The sequence below is a fragment of the Heteronotia binoei genome, chromosome 2 (assembly GCF_032191835.1).
Source record: "Heteronotia binoei isolate CCM8104 ecotype False Entrance Well chromosome 2, APGP_CSIRO_Hbin_v1, whole genome shotgun sequence".
Lineage (NCBI taxonomy): Eukaryota > Metazoa > Chordata > Lepidosauria > Squamata > Gekkonidae > Heteronotia > Heteronotia binoei.
The window spans coordinates 58928839-58951678 of NC_083224.1; the positions used below are offsets into that span (position 1 = coordinate 58928839).

The 22840-nt window shown below is 43.1% G+C and overlaps 1 protein-coding gene across 1 annotated transcript in view; it reads right to left on the reverse strand.

Moving 5' to 3' along the window:
• The window catches only part of MYBPH (myosin binding protein H), a 37708-nt gene extending 15606 nt beyond the window's left edge, over positions 1 to 22102 (reverse strand). The window contains exons 1-6 of the mRNA XM_060231102.1: positions 21908 to 22102; positions 19791 to 19925; positions 17563 to 17730; positions 4792 to 4880; positions 1549 to 1747; positions 858 to 997 (exon numbers count right to left, since the gene is read on the reverse strand). Of these exons, the coding sequence (XP_060087085.1) occupies positions 858 to 997; positions 1549 to 1747; positions 4792 to 4880; positions 17563 to 17730; positions 19791 to 19925; positions 21908 to 22064 (888 nt within the window). The 5' untranslated portion in view covers positions 22065 to 22102. The remainder of the gene's footprint in view (positions 1 to 857; positions 998 to 1548; positions 1748 to 4791; positions 4881 to 17562; positions 17731 to 19790; positions 19926 to 21907) is intronic.
• Positions 22103 to 22840: the final 738 nt, after the last annotated feature.

The window sequence follows — 22840 nt, forward strand, 5'->3', positions numbered from 1 at the left end:
ATTCAAAACAAGCACTGCGGACCCCACAACACTGGTGAACTTGAACATTCTGTGCTTTTCAGCATCTGCCATTGGCATACACTTGGCTTCTTTACTGCATCTTCCCTCTGCCCACTCCAGAGAGGGAAAGGAGCAAAGCTATGCCAGGAGACTTTGCACAGACAAATAGCATCAACTGCTGAATGCCCTAAGCTGTCCCACAGAGCCTTATATATCTTAAGCTGAGGGCCACTCCTGCCTGCAGAGAGTCAGCAGTTGCTGCTGACACAACAGTTGTCTGCAAATTCAGCTCACAGGCTCTTGCCATTACTACTCTGCGTGACATTCGCCTTGCAACCCAGCACCCCAGATGTCATTCAATAGGGAGGGTTCTTTGAACAGATGTCTAAAGGGGTCAGGAAGAGAATGTTATTGTTCCAACCGCACATTTGGAGCTTGCCTGCCTGCCTGCCTGCTCTGCTGCCCTTACTACTTCAGTCAGCCAACACCCACTCTTAGCTATTCCCATCCATACAGTCCTCATTGCTTTGAATCCAAATCTAATAGCCTGTGAGAGTGGTTCAACAGCACTTCTGATCCTAGATTGAGTTTAGCTAAGAAAACATGAGCTGGGATAATAGTTCATTCTTGCAATTCCCAGTCTGCCCCATTTTCTGGGTGGCATCCCTCTAGGTCCCCAACTGCCTTATACTGAGTCAAAACATTGGCCTACCCAGGTCAGTGTGATCTACTCTGACTAGCAGCAGCTGTCTAGGTCCTTTCACATCATGCACTACCTTTTTACACTGGAAGTGCCAGAGATTAACCCAGAGACCTGCATGCAAAGCAGATGCTCTACCACTAAGCCACAACCCCACCTTAGTCTTCATATCTGCCTTTTGAACTGTGTAACCACTCAGATCGGCATTGCCATTATCTTTGGGTGGGCTCCATTCCAGTGCCACATTAAAGCCCCACACATCCACCAGCTTCAGGTTCTCAGGAGGGCCAGGTTTCTCTGAAAAGAAGATACACAAGGTAGATATTTTATTGTCAAGGCATCATCACAGCAATGCTATTAGTACACAGGGTACAGCAATGTAGCAGAAGGCACCAGACAACATGTGCATTAGTTATTCAGCTATGAAGCAGAAGGAGGAAAGCTATAATATATTTCTGGCTTGTGGTGAGCTGCCCCTTGAATCCCATTTTCTGCCACTTTACTTTATTGTAGCCTTCATGCTGGCAACAAACCCTTTAATGTGTTTTGCACAAGAACTTCCTCCCACCTAATTATATAATCCCCTAACAGAGCAGTCATCACCATGAACAACTTCCTGACATAATAAGAGTCATGAGATCTAATGTTCAGTCATACCTGGTCCAGTTAACTACCAAACATGAAAGGCTATTCTGGGGACTTACACCATTGAGCTCATCACCCTTTAGAGCAGGGGTATCCAACCTTTTTTGAGCTTGCGGACAGTTTGGGAATTTTGAGAGAGGGTGATCATGGGCACCAAGTCAGGGAATCGTACTTTACACAGTTAACATTGCTGCAGTTCTTACCAATCACAAGGAGATCAATGGTGGCCTTGTCTTCTAATTCATCTAAAATCCTAACAGTTACTTCATATTTCCCAGAATCACCACGTTGTGCTTGGCGGATGAAGAAAATGGAATCCTTTTCAGAGTTGCGCACATTCACTCGCTTAGGATCCAGGGGCTGGCCTCCTTTGGTCCAGGTCACCTGTGGCTTTGGCTTTCCCTAATGAAGGTACACGGTGAGATAATGATTAAGTTCAGCAGTGTTCTATTCATTTGGCTACTCTTTACCTAACTACTACAGCTTAGAAGGGTATCTACTGGTCTGTCATGATGGTTCAAACACTAGTAAAAAAGATGTCTGAAGTAAGATTTTAGACAGGGATGTCGAACTCATTTGTTATGAGGGCTGGTTCTGACATAAATGAGACCTTGTCAGGCCGGGCCACGTGTGTCATAAAATGTAACACCAGGTAGCAGAGATATAAACTTTATAAAGGACACAAACACAATTTAAGATTTTTTTAAAAAACAAACAAACTTAAAACATGCTTAAAACATTAGCACCTGTTGGTCTTAAAGGTGCTTTCTTTGTAGCTCTCCCGTGTGATCCAGGAATTGGGCAAAGAAAGAGCTGACTTGTTCCTTCCTTCTCCGAGGGACCAAGAGGGGGAGGAGCCTCAGCCAATAGAAAGAAGAGGGGCTTGGCTCAGTAGCTCTGCTGTGCAACTGAGAGAGCCTGGTAAAGCAAGCTATTCCTCCCCCCCTCCCCAAGGGATGAGCCTCAGCCAATGGCGAAAATAGAGGCTTTGCTCTGTAGCTCCTGTGGGATTGAGCAAGCCTGGCAAAGCCAGCTGTGATGCAGAAGGAAACAAGAGAGAGGGAGAAGAAAGCAGACAACAGCAAGTTGCTTGGGGGTCTGATAGGCCACATGTTTGACAGCTCTGTTTTAGAGGCGGTCTCATATGGCAAATCTTGAGGCAACAGAACACATTACTTTCAGTTGCTTTATCATTTTAAAAGACTTTGGGTTGGATCCAGACTATTTTTTTTTCAGTTAAAGGAAAGCATTTCCATCAAAGGAATAGACTTTTCCTGCCTTCACTCTTCCTGTTGCCACTGATTTCTCCAAAATGCTTCTCCTGGGGGGAAACGACCATTTTGGAGAGGTGATAGGGCTGCAGCAAGAGGAGAGAGAAAGAAAAACTCCATTCCACTAACAGAAACTGAACTTTACATCCAACCCTATATATACTTTCCCCAAATGCTTATAATAGGGCTGCTTCATGGAAGGGGAGAATGGCACGGGGGTGGGATTATTTTTCCTTTACTTTTACTAGCGGATCCCCCCACCCTCCCCGTGTGGCTATAAATGGCTGAGGGGTGGTTTTTTTCCCTGTGGGATAATGGCAGTGGAGGAAAGTTAAAAACCTCCCATCAAAGCTGCACTCTCCTAAAAACCAGCCCCAGATTTGGCATTTGAAAAATAAAAATTCATTTAAAATAAAAATGTAACATGCAGTTTCACCCTAACAAGATTGACTGATAAGAGTGCACAATTTTTTTATCCTAAAGACTGAACAACTCACTAGATAAGACTCCATTTGCTGCTACTGTTTGGCAGCAAAAGCTTTATCCAATATTGCTCTGAGTTTCTTGTTGTGACTTAGCTATGTAGCACAAGCACCGCACACACAACCCTACATTTTTCAGATTCTTATTCACTAAGGAAGGACAGATGCAGACACTTATTTATTTTAACACCACCCATATTCTAGATGCCTTGAACAGCAGGCATATTTCCATCCTAGCAATGGGGGCTGCATTTTATCAACATCCTTTCATAGGACCCTTGTGGATTACCAATATGAATGTGTTTCAAAGGTGCTTCTGGCAGCTGCCTCTTTAAGGAAGGGGTGTAGATTCATAGCAGCCTCTGTCTACAAATGCATCTATCCAAGATCTTACCAAGGAAAGGCATGGACTGCTATCAGTTCCATACCATACCGAAAGCCATATGGCTTGCTATTTTCAACAGGGAGTTATTTTAGGCTCTGGACCCCAGCCCCTGAGAGTCAGACTGAAGCGTATCGCCTCTGCTTTCTGATAACAGACTTGATGACACAGCCAAAGTGGTTTGTTTTGCAAGTGCTCTTTAAATCAGAAGATTTTAAAAGAAACTGTCAGAACACAGGAGGGCTTCTAGTGTTCTAGCCCCACTGATGGACCTCCTAAAGGCACCTGGGTTTTTTGGCCATTGTGTGACACAGGGTGTTGGACTGGATGGGTCATTGGCTTGATCCAACATGGCTCCTCTTATGTTCAGTGCAGAGGTGGTTGTTGTTGCTATTGTTGTTATTTAAATTTATAGACTGCTCTTCCCCAAAGGACTCAGGGCAGCGGACAACAGGTTAAAATAAACAGAATAATTAATTTTAGTTTATAATAAAATCAACAGAACTTAATAATGGCATAAAATTGTTCTTCACTCCCTCCCTTGGGCAGATCAGGGACTGGTCATGGAGAAGGCCATAATGAGAGCTACAGTGTGAGCCGTTACGATCCTCAATTGTAGGCCTGGTGGAACATTTCTGTTCTACACACCCTACAGAACTGAGCAAGGTCTCACAAGGTGCAGATGTCACCAGGTAAAGAGTTCCACAAGGCCAGACCCAGGGCCAAAAAGGCCTTGGCTCTAGCTGAGGACAGCTGGATATGTTTTAGTCCATGGATCAATGCAAATATGACATGTTTTAAACAGCATTCTAGGATTAAGAGCAGAAAAGAGCAAGAGTCCAGTAGAACCTTAAAGACTAACAAAATTTGTGGATCTGCCTCCTGAGATTAGGATGTTGACAAGAGGCCTGGTGACAGATTTTGCATTACTTGCAGTATAACAATGAAACATCTTTCTGAAATGTTTGTGTTAACTGAACACTGCTTGGAATTGTTCACATAGTACACTCCCAGATTCAATAGCTTTTACAGGGCTGTTTACAGCCCTTGCTTTTTCAGATATGAATCTTGCTAGCTGAGTTTCTTTCCAGAATTTCAACAAAACCCCATTTTAAGTTGGTCAAAATGATCAGTCATCATGCCTTGGCAAATGAAATGTTCTGCCCAAAGAACTTCTCTAAAAGTCTGTGTATTTTCTACTGTTCTCTCTCTCTCTCCTTCATTAGCTTTTTTAACTCCTTTGAAAAAGTTTTTTTCTCAAATTGTGTCTAAATTACAGCCAGCCACTAACTGGATACATTATCCACTTACCCGGAAAGGAATCAGCAGATTCACTGCCTGTCCCACAGTCCTCATATATACCTGCCTCAAGTAGCGTGGCAATCGGATCTTGGGATGCTCTGGACAAAGCAAAAGTATACCAAGTGGTCAATGGAGTTGTAGACCTCTTACAATGAAATCACAGAGGAATCCCTCAACCCATGATTCTCAGGAAAATGTTAAGATACATATTGCCAATTTTTAGGTGGATTCCACAATATTACAAAAGGAGAGGAATCCATTTCCCCCCTTATTTTATAGCAGGGGTCAGCAAATTTTTATTCGTGAAGAGATAAACTACATAAAAATCCAGAGCAAGAGTTCCACAGAGCCAGTATAAAGCCCACTTGCATACCTGAAAATATGCAACATAACTGAAAACTGACATGTTAATAATCCATAAAGGTTCTACAGCCCAAACACTGTTTGTTCTGAGTACTTTATATGGAAGGGGCAAACACAAGTTTTCAAAAATAAGTAATAAATATACACAGGAGCACTCTAAGTAATTGTTTTAGAATGCTGGCATAACACTTGCACTGTTTAGTGAAAGGGCATGGTTTGCCCTTGGATTTTTGGCAGCTATTCAACTCTATAATTTCTTTTTCCATAGAGCATCTCTTAAGAAGTACTTACTCTTATAAAACTCTTTGCCTGTCATTCCCTTCACATATTGGTTATTCTAGCATCCTACCCATCCCTCCAATATATCTCAACTCATATTTCATTTTCTTTCCTTAAGGACCCATCCTACTGAGACACATTTGGCTCCAGAGATTGCAGACTACTGCTTTATAGTAAAGTTAACCCACTAGGCCTAAAAGGAATTGTTTTTTTCCCTCAAGATGACAGTGCTTTTTTCTGTTTATTAAATGGCTGTTTCAGTTACTGAAATCAATGATAGTAGACTGGAGTACATCTGAATCAGATTGCACTGTAACTCTCTCAAAAGAAGAAGAGGAGATTGGATTTATACCCCACCCTTTACTACCTAAAGGAGTCTCAGAGAGGCTTACAATCTCCTTTCCCTTCCCCTCCTCATAAGACACCCTCAAGAGCTCTCACAGAAACTGCTCTTGAGCAGAACAGCTCTGAGACAACTTGTGGCTGACTCAAGGTCACATCAGCAGGTGCGGTGCATATGGAGGCGTGGGGAATCAAACCTGGTTCTCCCAGATAAGAATCCATGCACTTAACCACTACACCAAACTGGCTCTCTTAGATTCACTACATAATCACAGTTCAAGAACCTTGGACCTAGATACGCTTGACACCATTTCCTTGGCATAGCATCAGCTCCTCTAATGTAATTATAACCCTTCCTGCTGCAGATTTCTACTTTGTTCTCTCCCCCCACATTTCTGTTTATTAATTTCCCTCCTTCCATTTTCATCCATCACTGTTCCTATGCTGTTGAGGATTTGATGATCCCGAAATGATCAGTTGCTTGGTGCAGGTGTTGGGAGAGTTCCACTCTACAAGCTCTACTCCAAATGCATATCCTATAAGATATAAGCACCACTTCTCAGAAAATTATCTGCCAGGTGTTAAGATTTTGGCTATAAAAGCTTAGTTTTTATAGCCAAAATTCTGCCACATTCTGGTAGAAGACCTTGGAAATCAATGATCAAGTATAAACAAGACTATGAGTAATATTTGGGTGATACACTTATTTTATTAAGGCTACAACAAATGCCTTCTGCAGTCTTTTGCTGGGAATCATAGGGAAGCCATTTTTTCCTCTGTACATGTGAAGAGAGTCTCAGAGGATATATACAACATTACTTGCTTATTTGCCCTTTTAAAATGTGCAATGAAAACTTCTTCCTTCCTTCTCTGTTATAAGATCAGTTCTGTTGGGTCCAATTTGCAGAAAAAATGTGGTTTTTTTAGTGGCAAATGAAAATATGGTGACCCAACATGCAGTTATGGCTAGAGCAAAATGACATTACATGTATTTTTATTATCTTGCAATTGATTCCTATGCAATTCAGGTAACTGAGCTACCCTTATACAGTATAACTATACAAGTATTGCTGATTTTCAAGTTTTTATTTTGTAGTGGGACTTTAGTATCCTTTTTTAATTCTTAGGGCTTACAGCATCACCAACTCTTGCATTGTAAATGGAAAGCACCCTACTGTCACTCATACCACTGTCTCACTATCAGTTCAGTTCAAAAAAGATGTATACCCTTCTGAATTCATTGAAGTGAACAGGCTGAGAAGGATGTAACTTTGTTTAAGATTGTACTGAGTGTCTTCTAATGCTGGACTATAGCAGCTCTAAGACTGAATACAGACTATTGTTTTCCAAGGAAGATTGTACAGATCCCTGAGAATGTTTGCCTACCATGGGAAGTCACGACTTGTTAAATGGTCACTTGCATTCACCCTAAACCAGAGATGCATATGTGTTCAGATGCTTTGCTATAGCACAGTGTTTCTATCAACATTCTAGAGTAATTGATTCAGTACCTAAACATCAATGACGGGCTGTCCTTCACTCTACCGCACATTCCCTGCAGTGAAACCCTAGGCTTAACTCTAAGCAAAAGGTTGTGTATATACAAGCCCATGGTAGAACTGTACCTTTATATGTTCCCCAGAGATGCAGAAGATTGCTGTGTCTGTTTAATGCCTTGTCATCACCTTCTCTAGAATCCAAATAACAGGGATGCAACTCTAGCTTGCCTCATTGCAAGCAGTCCCCTGAGTGTGAAAGGAATTATGCTGGGGTTTAATAAAAGATCTATGTGTGCCTCTGAGGCTTAAACATTCCAATGTGATCATGTGGAGAAGGGTCCAGGATTAAAATGAAGAGGAATGATATTTCAGCAATCGTGTGTATAATACATAGGCAACACAAGAAGGGAGACAGACAAATTCAAACGTTGCAACCATCAACTAAAACAGCATTTTCATTTACCTAACTAGCTCTGGAATCCTTTTTTGACACTTCTTCATAACAGTCTTGAGAAATCCAATATCCCAGTGGCTGATTTATATATAGCTTTGCAGACCCCTGCATAAACCACAATTTAGCCACAGGGGTCGTTTTGTAGAAAAAAAGGTGGTGGAGCTCATCCAGGGATTGTTATGCAGCTGTACCTACTAATCAATGGACAAGGTGGGAAGGAGGAGGTGGAACTGTCAGAAAGGTTCAGGAGCTGTGCTCCTGTGAGCTCCCACTGAATCCGAGGCCTGGTTAAAGGTGCCATGCTATTAATTCATTCAATCTGTGCACCTCAAGAATTATTTCTATGCAAATGTCCCTGTATCGTGTAGCAGCTAACAGGGTCCTAGTCCACCATTCTCTCCACTACACCACACTAGCATTAAACATGTCCTACAAGAGGATGGCTTAGCTGAGACCAACAAGTGGGTACACAGGTGAGACACCCAACATCTGAAGTGGGATATTATACCAACTGGATAAATAGTCCCCCAGTCTCTGAGATGCTGTAGCACTTTTTGTGAGCACTTGCTCCTACAGAACAACACAGAATTTCTTCCAGGAAATGTACCTAAAGCAATGGCATGAACCAAGCACAATAACTTTAAAAAAATGCAATGATGTGATCTCAATTTTCTAGTTCAAATCAAGTACATTAAAATTCCAACATCAATCACACAATATATACACAATGTATAATTCAGCCAGACCATGCTTTTCTCAAGCTCAGTTTTGAATTTAAATTGCTGAAGGGTGGGGGGGGAGAAATGACTTCACCAACACATTTGCACACTTCCAACACAAGCAAGTTGTGGAAAGTTACTCTTTTACCAACTGTAATCAATGGACAGAAAGTGGTTGCCTGTGTTTTGAGTTAATTCACTAAGATCCAGGCTCCCAATTAATTTAACTTTTAGGAAAACATAGGTAACACCAGTGTCAAAATCCATCTTGTATTGCATTATGTGAGACAATGTCATAATTATGATTATTGCAAGAAGAGCGTATGAATCTGAGCTCTCCAAGTATTGCACAAAGTATGTACTTACAACCATATTCAGATACAGATTTAAGTCAAATATATCTATGGCACATGCTAAAATGGTCCATCTGCTCAGCTTTGGCAGTACCAAAACAACTGCCAGGAGAAGTCTTGCCAATATCTTAAAAATAGCCATGCATTAGACTCAGTCAGGACAGATTTAAAAACACTGCCTTTGAATTCTTACCCCCCAAAGAAAAGTGCTGCTGCACCCTTCTTTGCCTACTGTCACAGTTACACAAGTGGGGAAAGCAGTCCTTCAGCAAACCCAGTGACATGCCACATTTTAGCTGAGCACCCAGCTCCACATTGGTTGACAGATACAGATGTCCATCACCAGCATTCATCATTTTCCATCAACAGGTTTGTCTAAAAATAATTCCTCTCCACAGTGGAAACTGAAATTAGGTTAGTCAGAAGTGCAATCCTGCTATCCAGGTTATACAGGGTCACACGCCACACAAGATACTTTCTCGCCCCATAGCATAAGGGAAGAAGCTGAAGGTACTTCTAAACTTATCAAATGTAATAAAGGTCATATAGAGCCTTGCCATAATTTGAACTGAAGGAATCAGGGAGACCAGATGCAGAGGAAGTCAGAGTTCTTGTGCCCCTGAATAGATGTGTAAAAAGGAGGGTGGTGGCAGGGGCAGCTTGCCACACAGGAAAAGGGAAAGCTGTAACTTCAAAAATATCCTCCTCTACACAGGTCCTTGGTATTTGGTTCCTAGCTGGGGAAGATATGTACATACAGCTTCTAAAGCACATTACAGCACTGAGCAGCATTACTGCTGCTGCTTCATTAGGTATGATTTTTTTAAATGCAGTGAATTTATTATCATGTTATTGTGTTGACCTCAGCAATGTTATCACCATTTCCCTGGTGAAAGCGGAAATGTACCAAGACTTTCAGGCAATTTTTGTTTGACAGGACTGAAAACATAACTGCCCAAAATTTATTTTCAGAACTGGATTATATTTATGCAGTGCACACCATCTTGCTCTGCTCTCCAGACACATGTACTGCTGGTGATGGATGAAGGAGCTGGGGAGGTTGCCTTTTTGTAAGTGAAGGACTTTGTGCTGTCTCTTAGCCCCAGACTTCAGAGGGGGTTTATAAGAGAGTCAGAGAGACAGAGAAACCAGGACACTAACTATCCTTCCCTTTACTCTCTGATGCACAGATTGCTGCTCTCAGGGAATCTTCCTCCCTTCCGTTTTCACATCTTTTCTCCACACTATGCCTTGCCTTGCCCATCTTGGCATCATGAGGGCAGGACATGATTCCTGCATCTCTCTACCCATCCAAGGCCCCTTCTGCATACACAGCTTATTTCTGATTTTCACTGAAGTCGAGTCAGTTGGGGTTTACTTCGAATGCTGTACCTGCATTCTGCATATTTTTCCCTCTCTGATTTCTATTGGGAATTGCAGAGTATATATTCTGCATACCAAAGACAAAACCCAGGTAGTGTTGTGGGGTTGGTCTCTCCTGATTGGTTAGTTTCACACTGGGTGTGTAAGAACATAAGAGAAGCCATGTTGGATCAGGCCAATGGCCCATCCAGTCCAACACTCTGTGTCACACAGTGGCCAATATATGTGTGTGTGTGTGTGTATATATATATATATATATATATATATATACACACACACACACACACACAAACACACACACACATATATATATACTGTGGCTAATAGCCACTGATGGACCTCTGCTCCATATTTTTATCCAATCCCCTCTTAAAGCTGGCTATGCTCATAGCCGCCGCCACCTCCTGTGGCAGTGAATTCCACATGTTAACTACCCTTTGGGTGAAGAAGTACTTCCTTTTATCCATTTTAACCTGACTGCTCAGCAATTTCATTGAATGCCCACGAGTTCGTGTATTGTGAGAAAGGGAGAAAAGTACTTCTTTTTCTACTTTCTCCATCCCATGCATAATCTTGTAAACCTCTATCATGTCACCCCGCAGTTGACGTTTCTCCAAGCTAAAGAGCCCCAAGCATTTTAACCTTTCTTCATAGGGAAAGTGTTCCAAACCTTTAATCATTCTAGTTGCCCTTTTCAGCACTTTTTCCAATGCTATAATATCCTTTTTGAGGTGCGGTGACCAGAATTGTACACAGTATTCCAAATGAGACCGCACCATCGATTTATACAGGGGCATTATGATACTGGCTGATTTGTTTTCAGTTCCCTTCCTAATAATTCCCAGCATGGCACTGGCCTTTTTTATTGCAATCGCACACTGTCTTGACATTTTCATTGAGTTATCTACCACGACCCCAAGATCTCTCTCTTGGTCAGTCTCTGCCAGTTCACAACCCATAAACTTGTATTTGTAGCTGGGATTTTTGGCCCCAATGTGCATTACTTTCCACTTGGCCACATTGAACCTCATCTGCCACGTTGACGCCCAATCACCCAGCCTCAACAGATCCCTTTGGAGTGCCTCACAATCCTCTCTGGTTCTCACCACCCTGAACAATCTAGTGTCATCTGCAAACTTGGCCACTTCACTGCTTACTTCCAACTCCAGATCATTAATGAACAAGTTAAAGAGCATGGGGCGCTATACTGAGCCCTGGGGCACCCCACTGCTTACCTTCCTCCACTGTGAAGACTGCCCATTTATACTCACTCTCTGGTTCCTATTAATTAGCCGGTTTTTGATCCACAAGAGGACCTGTCCTTTTACTCCATGACTCTCGAGCTTACTAAGGAGCCTTTGATGAGGAACTTTATCAAAAGCTTTCTGGAAGTCAAGGTAAGCAACATCTATTGGGTCCCCTTTGTCCACAAGTTTGTTCATCCCCTCAAAGAACTGGATCAGGTTAGTGAGGCAAGATCTTCCCTTACAGAACCCATGCTGAGTATTCCTCAATAACTTGTGTTCATCAATGTGCCTACTCATTCTGTCCTTGATAATGCTTTCTACCAACTTTCCTGGTATTGAAGTCAGACTGACTGGCCTGTAATTTCCTGGATCTCCTCTGGAACCCTTTTTAAAGATGGGGGTGACATTTGCTACCTTCCAGTCCTCAGAAACGGAGGCAGATTTCAATGAAAGATTACATATTTTTGTCAGGAGATCCACAAGTTCAACTTTGAGTTCTTTCAGAACTCTTGGATGTATGCCATCAGGACCTGGTGACTTATTAGTTTTTAATTTGTCAATCAGTTGTAGGACCTCCTCTCTTGTCACCTCAATCTGACTCAGGTCTTTCAACACCTCTTCCAAAATTAGTGGTTCTGGAGCGGGCAAACACTTTTCATCTTCCACAGTGAAGACTGAGGCAAAAAATGCATTCGGCTTCTCAGCCATTTCCCTATTCTCCTTCAGTAATCCTTTTACCCCTTGGTCATCCAAGGGCCCCACTGCCTCCCTGGCTGGTTTCCTACCTCTAATATATTTGAAGAAATTTTTATTGTTGGTCTTTATGTTTTTTTGCAATATACTCCTCATAGTCCCTTTTTGCCTGCCTGATCACAATCTTACATTTGATTTGCCACAGCCTGTGTTCCCTTTTATTAATCTCACTTGGATTAGCTTTCCACCACTTAAAGGAGTCCTTCTTACCTTTTACAGCTTCCATTACTTTGTTTGTTGACCATGCTGGCCTTTTCTTATACCTGTTTATGCCTTTCCTAACTTGTGGTATATATTTTATCTGAGCTTCTAGGATGTAGTTTTAAATAGCCTCCAAGCTTCCGCAAGGGTTTTGACTGTATTTACCTTTCCTTTCAGTTTCCTCTTCACATGCCTCCTCATCTCAGAGAATTTACCCCTTTTAAAGTTAAACGTGGTTGTGCTTGTCTTTTGGGGCAACTCTCTATTTATACAAATGGTGAAATCAATAATGTTATGGTCATTGCTCCCAAGCGGTGGGATCACTTTTATATCTCTCACCAAGTCTTGGGCATTACTTAGGACCAAATCCAGGATCGCCCCACCCCTGGTAGGTTCTGTGACCATCTGCTCTATAGCACAGTCATTGAGAGCATCTAGAAACTCAATCTCTTTCTCTCGACCAGAACACATATTGACCCAATCAATCTGCGGGTAGTTAAAATCACCTATTATGACACAGTTTTTACATTTAGCCGCTATCTTTAATCCTTCCATCATATTATAATCATCCTCTATATTTTGATTTGGTGGGCGATAACAAACTCCCATAGTTAAATTTCCTTTTGGGCCCTCTATTTCGACCCAAAGCATTTCTATAAGGGAATCTAATTCTTTGACCTCAGTCTTACTGGACTGTATACCCTCTCTGACATACAGAGCCACCCCACCTCCGATCCTTCCCTCCCAATATACCGTAACTTATATCCAGGAATCACCGCGTCCCACTGATTCTCCTCACTCCACCAAGTTTCTGAAATTCCCACAATGTCTGTGTTTTCCCCCAACACTAAACATTCCAACTCACCAATTTTACTTCAAACACTTCTAGAATTTGTATACAAATCTATAATTTCCCAGGCAAGTTAGGCCCGCAACCTTCCTCCTGCTGCCTCGAGACTTTGGCAGACACTCCATACTGTTTGTCACCATCTCAGTGGACAACTCTGATCCATTACCCGGTAGAAAAGTAACAGCTAACCCTTCATCACTTTGAGATGAGTCCTCCCAAACCAGAGACATTTCATTTCCTGTCAGCTTTCCCCCAAGATTTAGTTTAAAAACTGCTCTGCCACCTTTTTGATTTTAAGTGCCAGCAGCTTGGTTCCATCTGGGGACAAGTGGAGACCGTCTCTTTTGTACAGCTCCCGCTTGTTCCAGAAAGCATTCCAGTGCCTAACAAACTTAAACCCTTCCTTCCTACACCATCGTCTCATCAACACATTGAGACTTCTAATTTGTGCCTGTCTCTCCAGCCCTGCACGTGGAACAGGTAGCACTTCTGAGAAGGCTACCTTGGAGGTCCTGGCCTTAAGTCTCCCGCCTAACAGCCTAAATTTTTCCTCCAGGACCTCACGACTGCATTTCCCCACATTGTTGGTGACAACATGCACCACAACCACTGGCTCCTCCCCAGCACTACAACACAACACCCGTAATGTCTGCTACCTTTGCACCAGGCAGGTAAGTCACCATACAGTCAGTACGCAGTTTTGCCACCCAGCTGTCTACTTGCCTAAGGATCAAATCACCAACTACCAAGACCCTCCCTCTCTCCCTGCCCAACTACCAAGACCCTCCCTCTCTCCCTGCCCAAGGATGGTTCCTTGGCGCAAAAGGATACCCGCTCACCAACTGAAGAAGAGGTCCCTTCTGAGGGCTCATTCCCCTTATCCTCAGCACAGTGCCGTTCCCTCTCGACCCTCATGCTCCCTGGCAGAAACAGGACTGCCACGTTCAGAGTGGGGCTCATCTAATACGTCCCCGAGAGTCTTTTCCGAGTGCCTAACTGACTGTCTCTGCTTCTCCAGGTCAGTCACCTTGGCCTCAAGGGTACGGACTCGTTCCCTGAGTACCAGGAGCTCCTTGCATCGAGCATACACCCAAGACTTCTGTCCTGTGGGCAGATAGTCATACATGTGACACTCAGTGCAGAACACTGGAAAGCTCCCACCCCCCTGGTGGCATTCTACCTTCATGATAGCTTTTTTAAAATATACAGTCCCCTTTTAAATCCTGTTTGTTTATGTGGCTCTCCTTCTGGAGGGTCTACTTACCTTATTGAACCCCAGAGAGCACTGAGGTCAGCTGGAAAGAACCAGCTGAATATCCCTGGGCCAAAGGAGGCCAGATTGAAGTCCACCCGGGATCGGGCCTTCTCTGTAGTGGCCCCCCTACTGTGGAACCAACTCCCGGAGGAGGTACGGGCCCTGCGATGCTTAGATCAATTCCGCAGGGCCTGTAAGACCTACCTCTTTAAACTAGCCTTCACATAAACCGAGCCAAGAAAGTCCTGTTGGATATGTTCTATGTTTTATGTTTTAATCACTGGATTTTATGAAAGATCTTAATTATAGCACCATAATCTTGTTTAATGTAATTTTAATGATTTTAAGGATGATTTTATATTGAAATTGTATATGAATTTATAATAGATTGCACATGGTTTTATTGTATACTGTATTCACATGTTGTGAGCCACCCTGAGCCTGCTTGCGGGGAGGGCGGGGTACAAATAAATAGTTGTTATTATTATTATTATTATTATTATTATTATTATTATTATTATTATTATTATTATTAGGAACACAAGGTCTTTCAAATGTGTCTTTTGAAATAGATCTTCCAGCTTGAATTTACTATGGGGTCACCATTTGTGTTCTCTCCCCCCCTTCATCAGTAGTCAAGGAGTTTAATGCTAATCCAGGATGGATTGAGGGAAAAAAATTATTGACATGGAATGCTTTAAAATTTTCGTGAGAGGAGATGGCAGCTACTTGGCCGAGAGCCAGCAGCGAGGCTGCTGTGCGGCTGCTTGGTGGAGGAGGTTCATGAGGGGGAGGTGAGTTCCCCCCCTACATTGTTATTTGGAAATGAGATGACAAAAGGGGAAGACCAGATGTTGAGATGGACTAGACTTGTGTGTGTTTTAAAACAAGCTGCTGCTGCCCCAGAGCAGGTTCCACAGCAATAGCTTCATGTTTGAAATGTTTGTGGTCAGAGTCAACTTAAAAGAAAACTTTTTTTTTCCAAAAACAAAATTGCCCAAAAGGGAAATCAAATCAATAACCTTGCTGTTAATAGCACTGTATACCAACCAAGCTAACTGGCTATTCCTGCAAACAAGTCAGACAAAGGAAATTAATTTCCTATTCTTCTGTTTCAAAAGACATGGAAAACTGACTGATAAGGAGCGAACTGGTCTGTGAGGAGAGGAAGGAGGAAAAGTCTGAAGAAATGTGTATGTTTTTAAAGGCTTGGAAGCAAACTAAAAGGATAAATCGTCACAAATAGAACTCTTGACAAGCCTGGGTGGGGGAGGGCAGACTGCAAATGGGCTCTGAGTCGAAGTGAGGGGGGGATCAATGCAGTAAGAAAAACAAAATGCAATTGGATTGAACAGGGGAATGTAGAAGGGGGGGGGGACTCCTGATTGTGATGCATAGCAAAAGTGAAGGAAACTGAGGTGCAGAAAGGGCCCAAGTTAACTAGACTAGGTTAGGATCCCATCTAGGTCCAGGGGTCATTTTGTAGAAAAATAGGTGGTGGAGCTCATTAGCATAACTCATTTGCATATGCCGCTGCCCCCAGCCCAAAGCAACCCAATGAAAGGAGAGCCCCAAGCAAGCGAGGCCTGCTTGGGCTGCTCGAGATCCAGCCAGCCCAAGCAGGCCCGCTTGCCTGGAGCTCTCCTGGACCACCCCCCACCCCACAGTCAAAAGATCAGCAAGCCACTCACCACCCAAAATCACATAAGAAGTGGAGAAAGAGTGGCATGGGCCAGGGGTTAATGAGGGCAGCTGGGGGTGTGGCAAAGCCCTGGTGGCTGGCTGGTTGCCCGCTCTCCTAATCCAGGGATTGTTATGCAGCTGCACCTACTATTCCAGTGGCCCCCAACCTTTTTGGCACCAAGGATCCATTTTGTGGAAGACAATTTTTCCACGGACCGGTGGGGATGGGGATGCTGGGGTTTTTGTTGCCTTAGGCTGCCCCCACACCCACACCCCATCCCTGCTCCCCATGGGGGTCTTTAAATGAGTAGGCAAAGGTCTCTGTCTCACTCTGTGGCCCAGTAGCTAGCAGGCCACGGACCGGTACCGGTCCACAGCCTAGGGATTGGGGACCCCTGTACTATTCAATGGACAATCTAGGTGGGGAGGAGGAGTGGGAACCCTCAGAAAGGTTTAGAAGCTGCACTCCTGTGAGCTCCTGCTGAATCAAGGCCTGGCTAGGTCATTTTATTTCCGTATTCTGAAGAACAGGTTTGTAGGTTTATGTTCATGCTAAGTCATTATAAGCCCCAAAGATGCATTTAATTTAGATATGAAAGCATGCTTAAAACCATGGCCAGTAATGCAAGTTTTCCATAGTTTGGTCTCCATTCCAATGACATCACATATATATGGTTCTGACCATACCACTTTAGGCAAAAACAGTAGGAAAATGAACTGAACTTTGGGTGGAGGGTATTTATTAAAAAGGATTTCACACATAATAAGTACAGTGCAAATTTAAACAGTTACACCCTTCTAAACCCATTAAAGTTAATAGTCTAGGAATGGACTATAAGTCTCCTTTTTATCCTACTGCAACAATTTAAAAATGGGCACATTTTAAAAGGAAAAAGAAAATGACAAGTAGGCAAAAGAGAATCAGCTAAAGCCAGGCTACACAGCCTCAAATTGCATACAGCAATGCAGTCTTCCTACTACAACAGTACACCAAAGCAAGTTATAGCTGCAGTGACAACAGACTGAGGATGCTAGGATCACCATTATGTAGGTTCCTAAAGTCTAGGAAAGCCATAAAGGGATTCAGACTGGCCTTGGAGACCCTATTTGAGTAGAAAGGTGGCATATACAATTTAAAAATAAATTAAAAATAAATAAGGCTGAAATTGAGTTGCATTGTAAAGTGCAAGACAGTTTAAATAATGTAATTCATCCTTCCTGCATAGCCATCAATTGATTCAGGAACCTAATACATGTGCAGTTAAAACTGAGCCGCTATTGATCAAAACAGCCTTCCTGTACAATCAATGTTAGTGTATACAATTAATTGAAGTGTAAATCAAATAATGATATTTTCTAACACACTACATGCATATATGTCTGAGTTGAAGATACGTACCAAGAATCTCTCTGATGAGGAGTGGCTGGTCCAGGGCAGCAGGTTCACTAATTCCATCACCCTTCACAGCTTTTACACAAATGTGAATCTTATCTCCAGATGTTAGATTGCGGATTACGTAGCGGGTAGAGAGGAAAGGTTTTTCATTGGCAGCAACCCAGTCTGTAGCTACAGCAAAAATACAAAGACAGGATAGAGAAGTAATTAGAAGCAAGTGGTTCGTTAGCAAAGAATTTATGTTTAAAATATTGACAAGAAATCTGCTCTAAAACATTAACATTTCTGCCAGTATGGTGTAGAGATTCAAATGATCCAGGTTCAAATCTCCAGGTCCAAATCTAGGGAGATCCAGGTTCAAATCTCCACTCTGCCACAGAAGCTAGCTGGGTGCCTTTGGGCTAGTCACACTCTCAGGCTATCCTACCTCACAGGATTGGTGTAAGGGTAAAATGGAATGTAGAAGAATGTCCCTTTGCGACCCCACTGGGAACAAAGGTAGTATATAAATGAAGTAAATAAAATAATAAAATGTTAAAACATGCCCACCTACAATATTCTTTCCTGACAATAAGTGAAGTCTACAGCCCTATGCAAGTTACATGAGAGTAAACTCCACTGAATACAATGGGACTTCGATCAATGTTTACAAAGTATTGGGATTTTTAAAAAAACAAATTAACCACACTTTACTGAGCATTTCTGTCTTTTCCAACCAAATTTGATGGAGTGTGATGTCCTAAAGAACCACAGACTACCTCCTACTTATTTTCCACCTATCACTATTGGAAATGGACCATTCTCTTGGCAACATCTGGACATGTTTCTTCCATGAGCATGTCTAGTCCATCTTTATAAACATTTGTATTATACTGACAGTGAATGTTTCTGGCTCACATTCAAAAGATTCTAAGCACAACAAAGGTTAAGTTTTACCATGGTCTCAATCAAGCAAATGGCTACCAAGCTATGACAAAAGGCTTCTAAGAACACCAGGCAGCCACGAAGTGATAAATACAGGATGATGCATTTATGCATGTTGAATCTGGTTCAAATAAAATATTCAACAAACAATTTGGAATACAGAAAGCAATCTACAACCATGAAAGAGTAAAACGAAAAATTATTTATTTATGATAACTTATTCATCCAAGTATAGCTCATCAGACACCCCAACTAGCCAACCTACTTCAAATACATCAGCTTCCTGGAATGAACATTATTTTCAGAATAAATTGCCCCATTCAAAGAGCAGGGATTATTATTTATAATAATGGCATATTCCTTGGGTAAGGCTAACTCTTCCGTGGGAGGGGTGAAGCCAGCCATGATCAATCCATCGGTGGTCTGTAAACCAAACTGCTCATAAATGTAACATTTGAGCTCTTAGTATTATTCAGTTTTTAAATTGTGGCATTTTATACAGAGTCTACATCTTTCACAATATATAATATAGTTTCATTGTGTTTTCTGTGTTTCAGGGAAGAAACACTGCTTGGAAGCAAAGTCTTGCATTGTACCTGTCACCACTACATGAAGGGCTCTGGCTTCAAAATAGCCCCTCCCATTGATATTCCATACAAGAGTCTGCACGCTAAGATCATAACTATGATGCATATACAGTAGTTTCCTGAGTGACAGGCAGCTTTTCTTTTTGAATAATTCCACAGTAAGCAGATGTTCTGCATGTGCAACTTTTCCTGCCCAGCATGCCAGATCTGCTTCTTATGCACTGAAGAGAAGCATGGCAACACTCAGTAGTTTAATAGGTCACAAGTCCCATTTTATTCAACAGGGCTTACTCCCAAGAAGTTGGTTTTAAGAATGGAGCCTTACAGTGTAGTCCTGAGCAGAAGTACGCCCCCCTAAGCCTCACTGACTTCAATGGACTTTCAAGAGTACATTTCTGATTAGGACTGTACTGTCAACAGGAGCAGTTACCCTATGTAGTATCTCCTTATCTCAGAAGTTTCAATTTGCTTCTTTTAGCATTCAAAGCTTTCCTCATCTTAAACTTGCAGTATATCAGATACGGACCAACAATATTAGACTCCTTTGCACTCCTCACAGAACAGTTTTCAAGCAAGCATCCCTCAAAAACTATAATGCATTTTTTCCTGATTACTGCTTCTGGATACATCAATACAGAATAAAACAATTACACTCAACATGCAGTGCTGTTTTCCACATTAATACATGCAGCTTCATGCTTACAAGGGAGTAAAGCCTACTTCCGTCTTTGCGGTATTCCACCAAGTATCCATCCAGGCCTTTGGGGCCAACTTGTTCTGGTGCATCCCACGTCAAAGTCACAGAGTTGTCATTCACATCGTCCACCGTCAGATTCACTGGTTGACTAGGGGATGCTGTCACCACAGATATAAATATATTAGTAAGGCATTTCCCCTTCCTCCCCACCAACCCATTCTTTATGCTGTACTAATCCACAATACTCTCCTCCTAGAAATCCCCTTTATGTTTAACGATTTAGGTCCAACAACATGTTGCACTGAGCTGTATGACTGGTACTCCTGGTAGGATTTAACTCTCCCTTTACCTTCCCTGATCAGAAATGTATGTCTCTCCTGAACTCCTTTAAGCCTCATAGGGGGAAAACCCACAATGCTTGTCTTTTTTCTTTTCTGGGGAACTTCCAGGAGAGAAATGGAACAAGAAGAAGTTAAATTTTTCTTTCTCTAGCATCATGCCCCCTCCATATTGCCCTCCTCCAGTGACTGCTTTCCAGTAACAAAACTGCAGTTTCATGCTTCAGACTATCAGTAAGTGGCTGCTCCAACCATTATTTAGATTTTTTTTCCAGAATACTCACAAAAATTACCAAGATCTCTATAAATGTTGTCTCAATAATCTTCATAACTCCTAAAATTTGAAACTGAGATAGTGGCTTGCTTTCAGTTAGATCTGATTTGTACTGGAGAACTCCAGCTCTTAACCACCATGCTATGCAAGCCAAGATCCCTCTTCAGAGTCAAGAGCATACAAGCCAGTTCAGACATAATGGATTTCGAAAGGGAGCAGGGTATGGAAAGCATTGTTGCTGATGAAAACAAGTTTAAAGTGTTCATGATTCAGAGGGGGCAATTTACCAATCATGGTTTCTCTACCTCTCAGTGCAACAACAGAAGAGACCAGATTAATAAAGTTCTCTCTTCTATGCATTTCTTAGGACATTATCACAGATGCTATGACTTTTGGATGGAAAAGCATCACTTACAAAAAAAATATATCTGAAAGAAAATGGGGGAAGCCATTTTTAAATCATACACAAAACCCTGCCAATGTGGGCAACAGAAAAGCAATAGTATAAGAGGAGGAGGTGCTTGTGCTTTCTCTTGACCACTACCTCTAATTCAATATTTAAGGGAGGGGGAGGGGGACTGGCAAAACCAGGCATGAAATCCAAGTGTGCCTGCACAGCATTAGCAACCAGTCCTCCTGTCACTTTCATACACCCCTCTAAAACACTTTCTCATCCATCTCCAGCCCCATTTGCTTTCTATCCTATTTTACTAATAACTGCCTGTTGCAGGTATGTGCATAAATCCTCCAAGGGCCAGTTCCACCTAATACACCGTGAGAAGCTATCACAGAAGCTAGTTGTGAAGGATTTTATGGGTCTCCTTTATTAATGAGAGTTCTGTACTTTCTGCCACCTTATTTATTTATTCTGGTTTTGCTATTCTGTTTTGAACGTTCTCTTTCCTGCTCATTACAGCTATTTATCATTATAACTGTCGTACTCTGTAAAACGCCCTGAGAACCTTGTTTTTGAGAAGACTCCAACCTATGGACCTGCCTGCCGCACTTCTCCAAGGGGGGGAGGGGGGTAGAAATGGCTTTCCAGACTTGCCTTAATATGCTCCTATAAGCATGCATAAAATAAAACAACAATAATATGGTGCCCATCTCATTTCCGGGCTTAGAGCGCGGCTGTCGGTGCGTGCGTCTCAGCGAGAGAACAAGGGCGCCCAGCAAAGGAATAATAATTTTTTTAAAAAAAAATCGACGCCACAGCCATGCCGCCCCCATTGGGCGCTCCTCAGCGGAGCACGGCACGCGGTGAGTTCCCGTCTTAGCCCCCATCGAATCTTCCGAAAGAGCGGGAGATAGTTTTAAAGCCAGTTACTGCTCGTCACGTGTGAATGAACGTCTGATAAGCGCATTTTGTGGGGCTTTGGGTTTGGGTAGCACAAAAGAAATGCCCGTCTAAGCGGGGACTCAGGCGCCCATCTTGGGCTTGGGAGAAACGGGGAGCGCGTCTTTTCTCCCCTTCCCTCCCTGCTGCCTCCCACGCCACCATGTCCCACCTCCCTTGGGCCTCACTCACGGCCTTTGGGCTTCTTCGGCTCGGGAGCAGGCTCAGGCGCTGGGGTTGGCGGCGCGGCCTCGGGTTCGGGAGCAGGTACAGGTGCAGCTGTCGGGGCAGGCTGAGCTTCGGCTGGGGCGGCCTCTGGAGCCGCCGGGGCCGCCTCTTGGTCGGACATCGGTAGAAATTGGGGCTCCGCTCTCTGCTTCTGGAGGTGGGCTGGTTCTGTGTTCGGCGGGGAAATGGGGGAGGGTGATACTGGCCGGGGAGAGGATAACACCGGATTCCAGGAGTGGAAGCTGTGCAGCGGTGGATCTCTGCTTGTTCTGCTCAAGACGGCGGGGGGTCCCTTTGCGCTCAGCAGGGGCATCTGGGGGGTTTTATATTACCCGCATCCGCCCTCTGGGCCTCCCCCTTCTCTCCCCTTCCCCCCTGGCCCACCTGTCTAGGCGGGAGGGAGAGCCAGGAATAGACGGCCAGCAGCTGCGAGCTGCAAATTCAGCACCTCCTCAGGAGTAGCTGGGCGGTCTGCGGGGCACCGGGACTAGCCCGCGGGTAATTTCCTACAGTTTGGCACAAAAGCAAGGCTGACCCTGAGCTGGGGTTTAGCAGGGATTAATCTGAGCTTCCACTCACCAAAATTTCGCTCTGCAACCTGCTTTTCTTTTTTAATGCTACAGCCTTGCCCTGAAACAGATAACAAATCGAAGATTACTTCAGAGAATGTGCAGAATATCCTTTATTTATAAGTATGGCTCAGGAGATCAGGGCTTAACATCCAGTGAGACTTAAACCCGCAGTTTCTTGTTATAGAGAATAAATGAAGCTTAGCTTTCCATTCAAGCACCAGTGGTGGTCATCTGGAGAGCCCCACAGACTGATGCAGTGGTTGGCTTACAAGAAGCTTCACAATCTTTCAGTTCAGCATTTTTGCATAAAAGTGGACACGTAGGG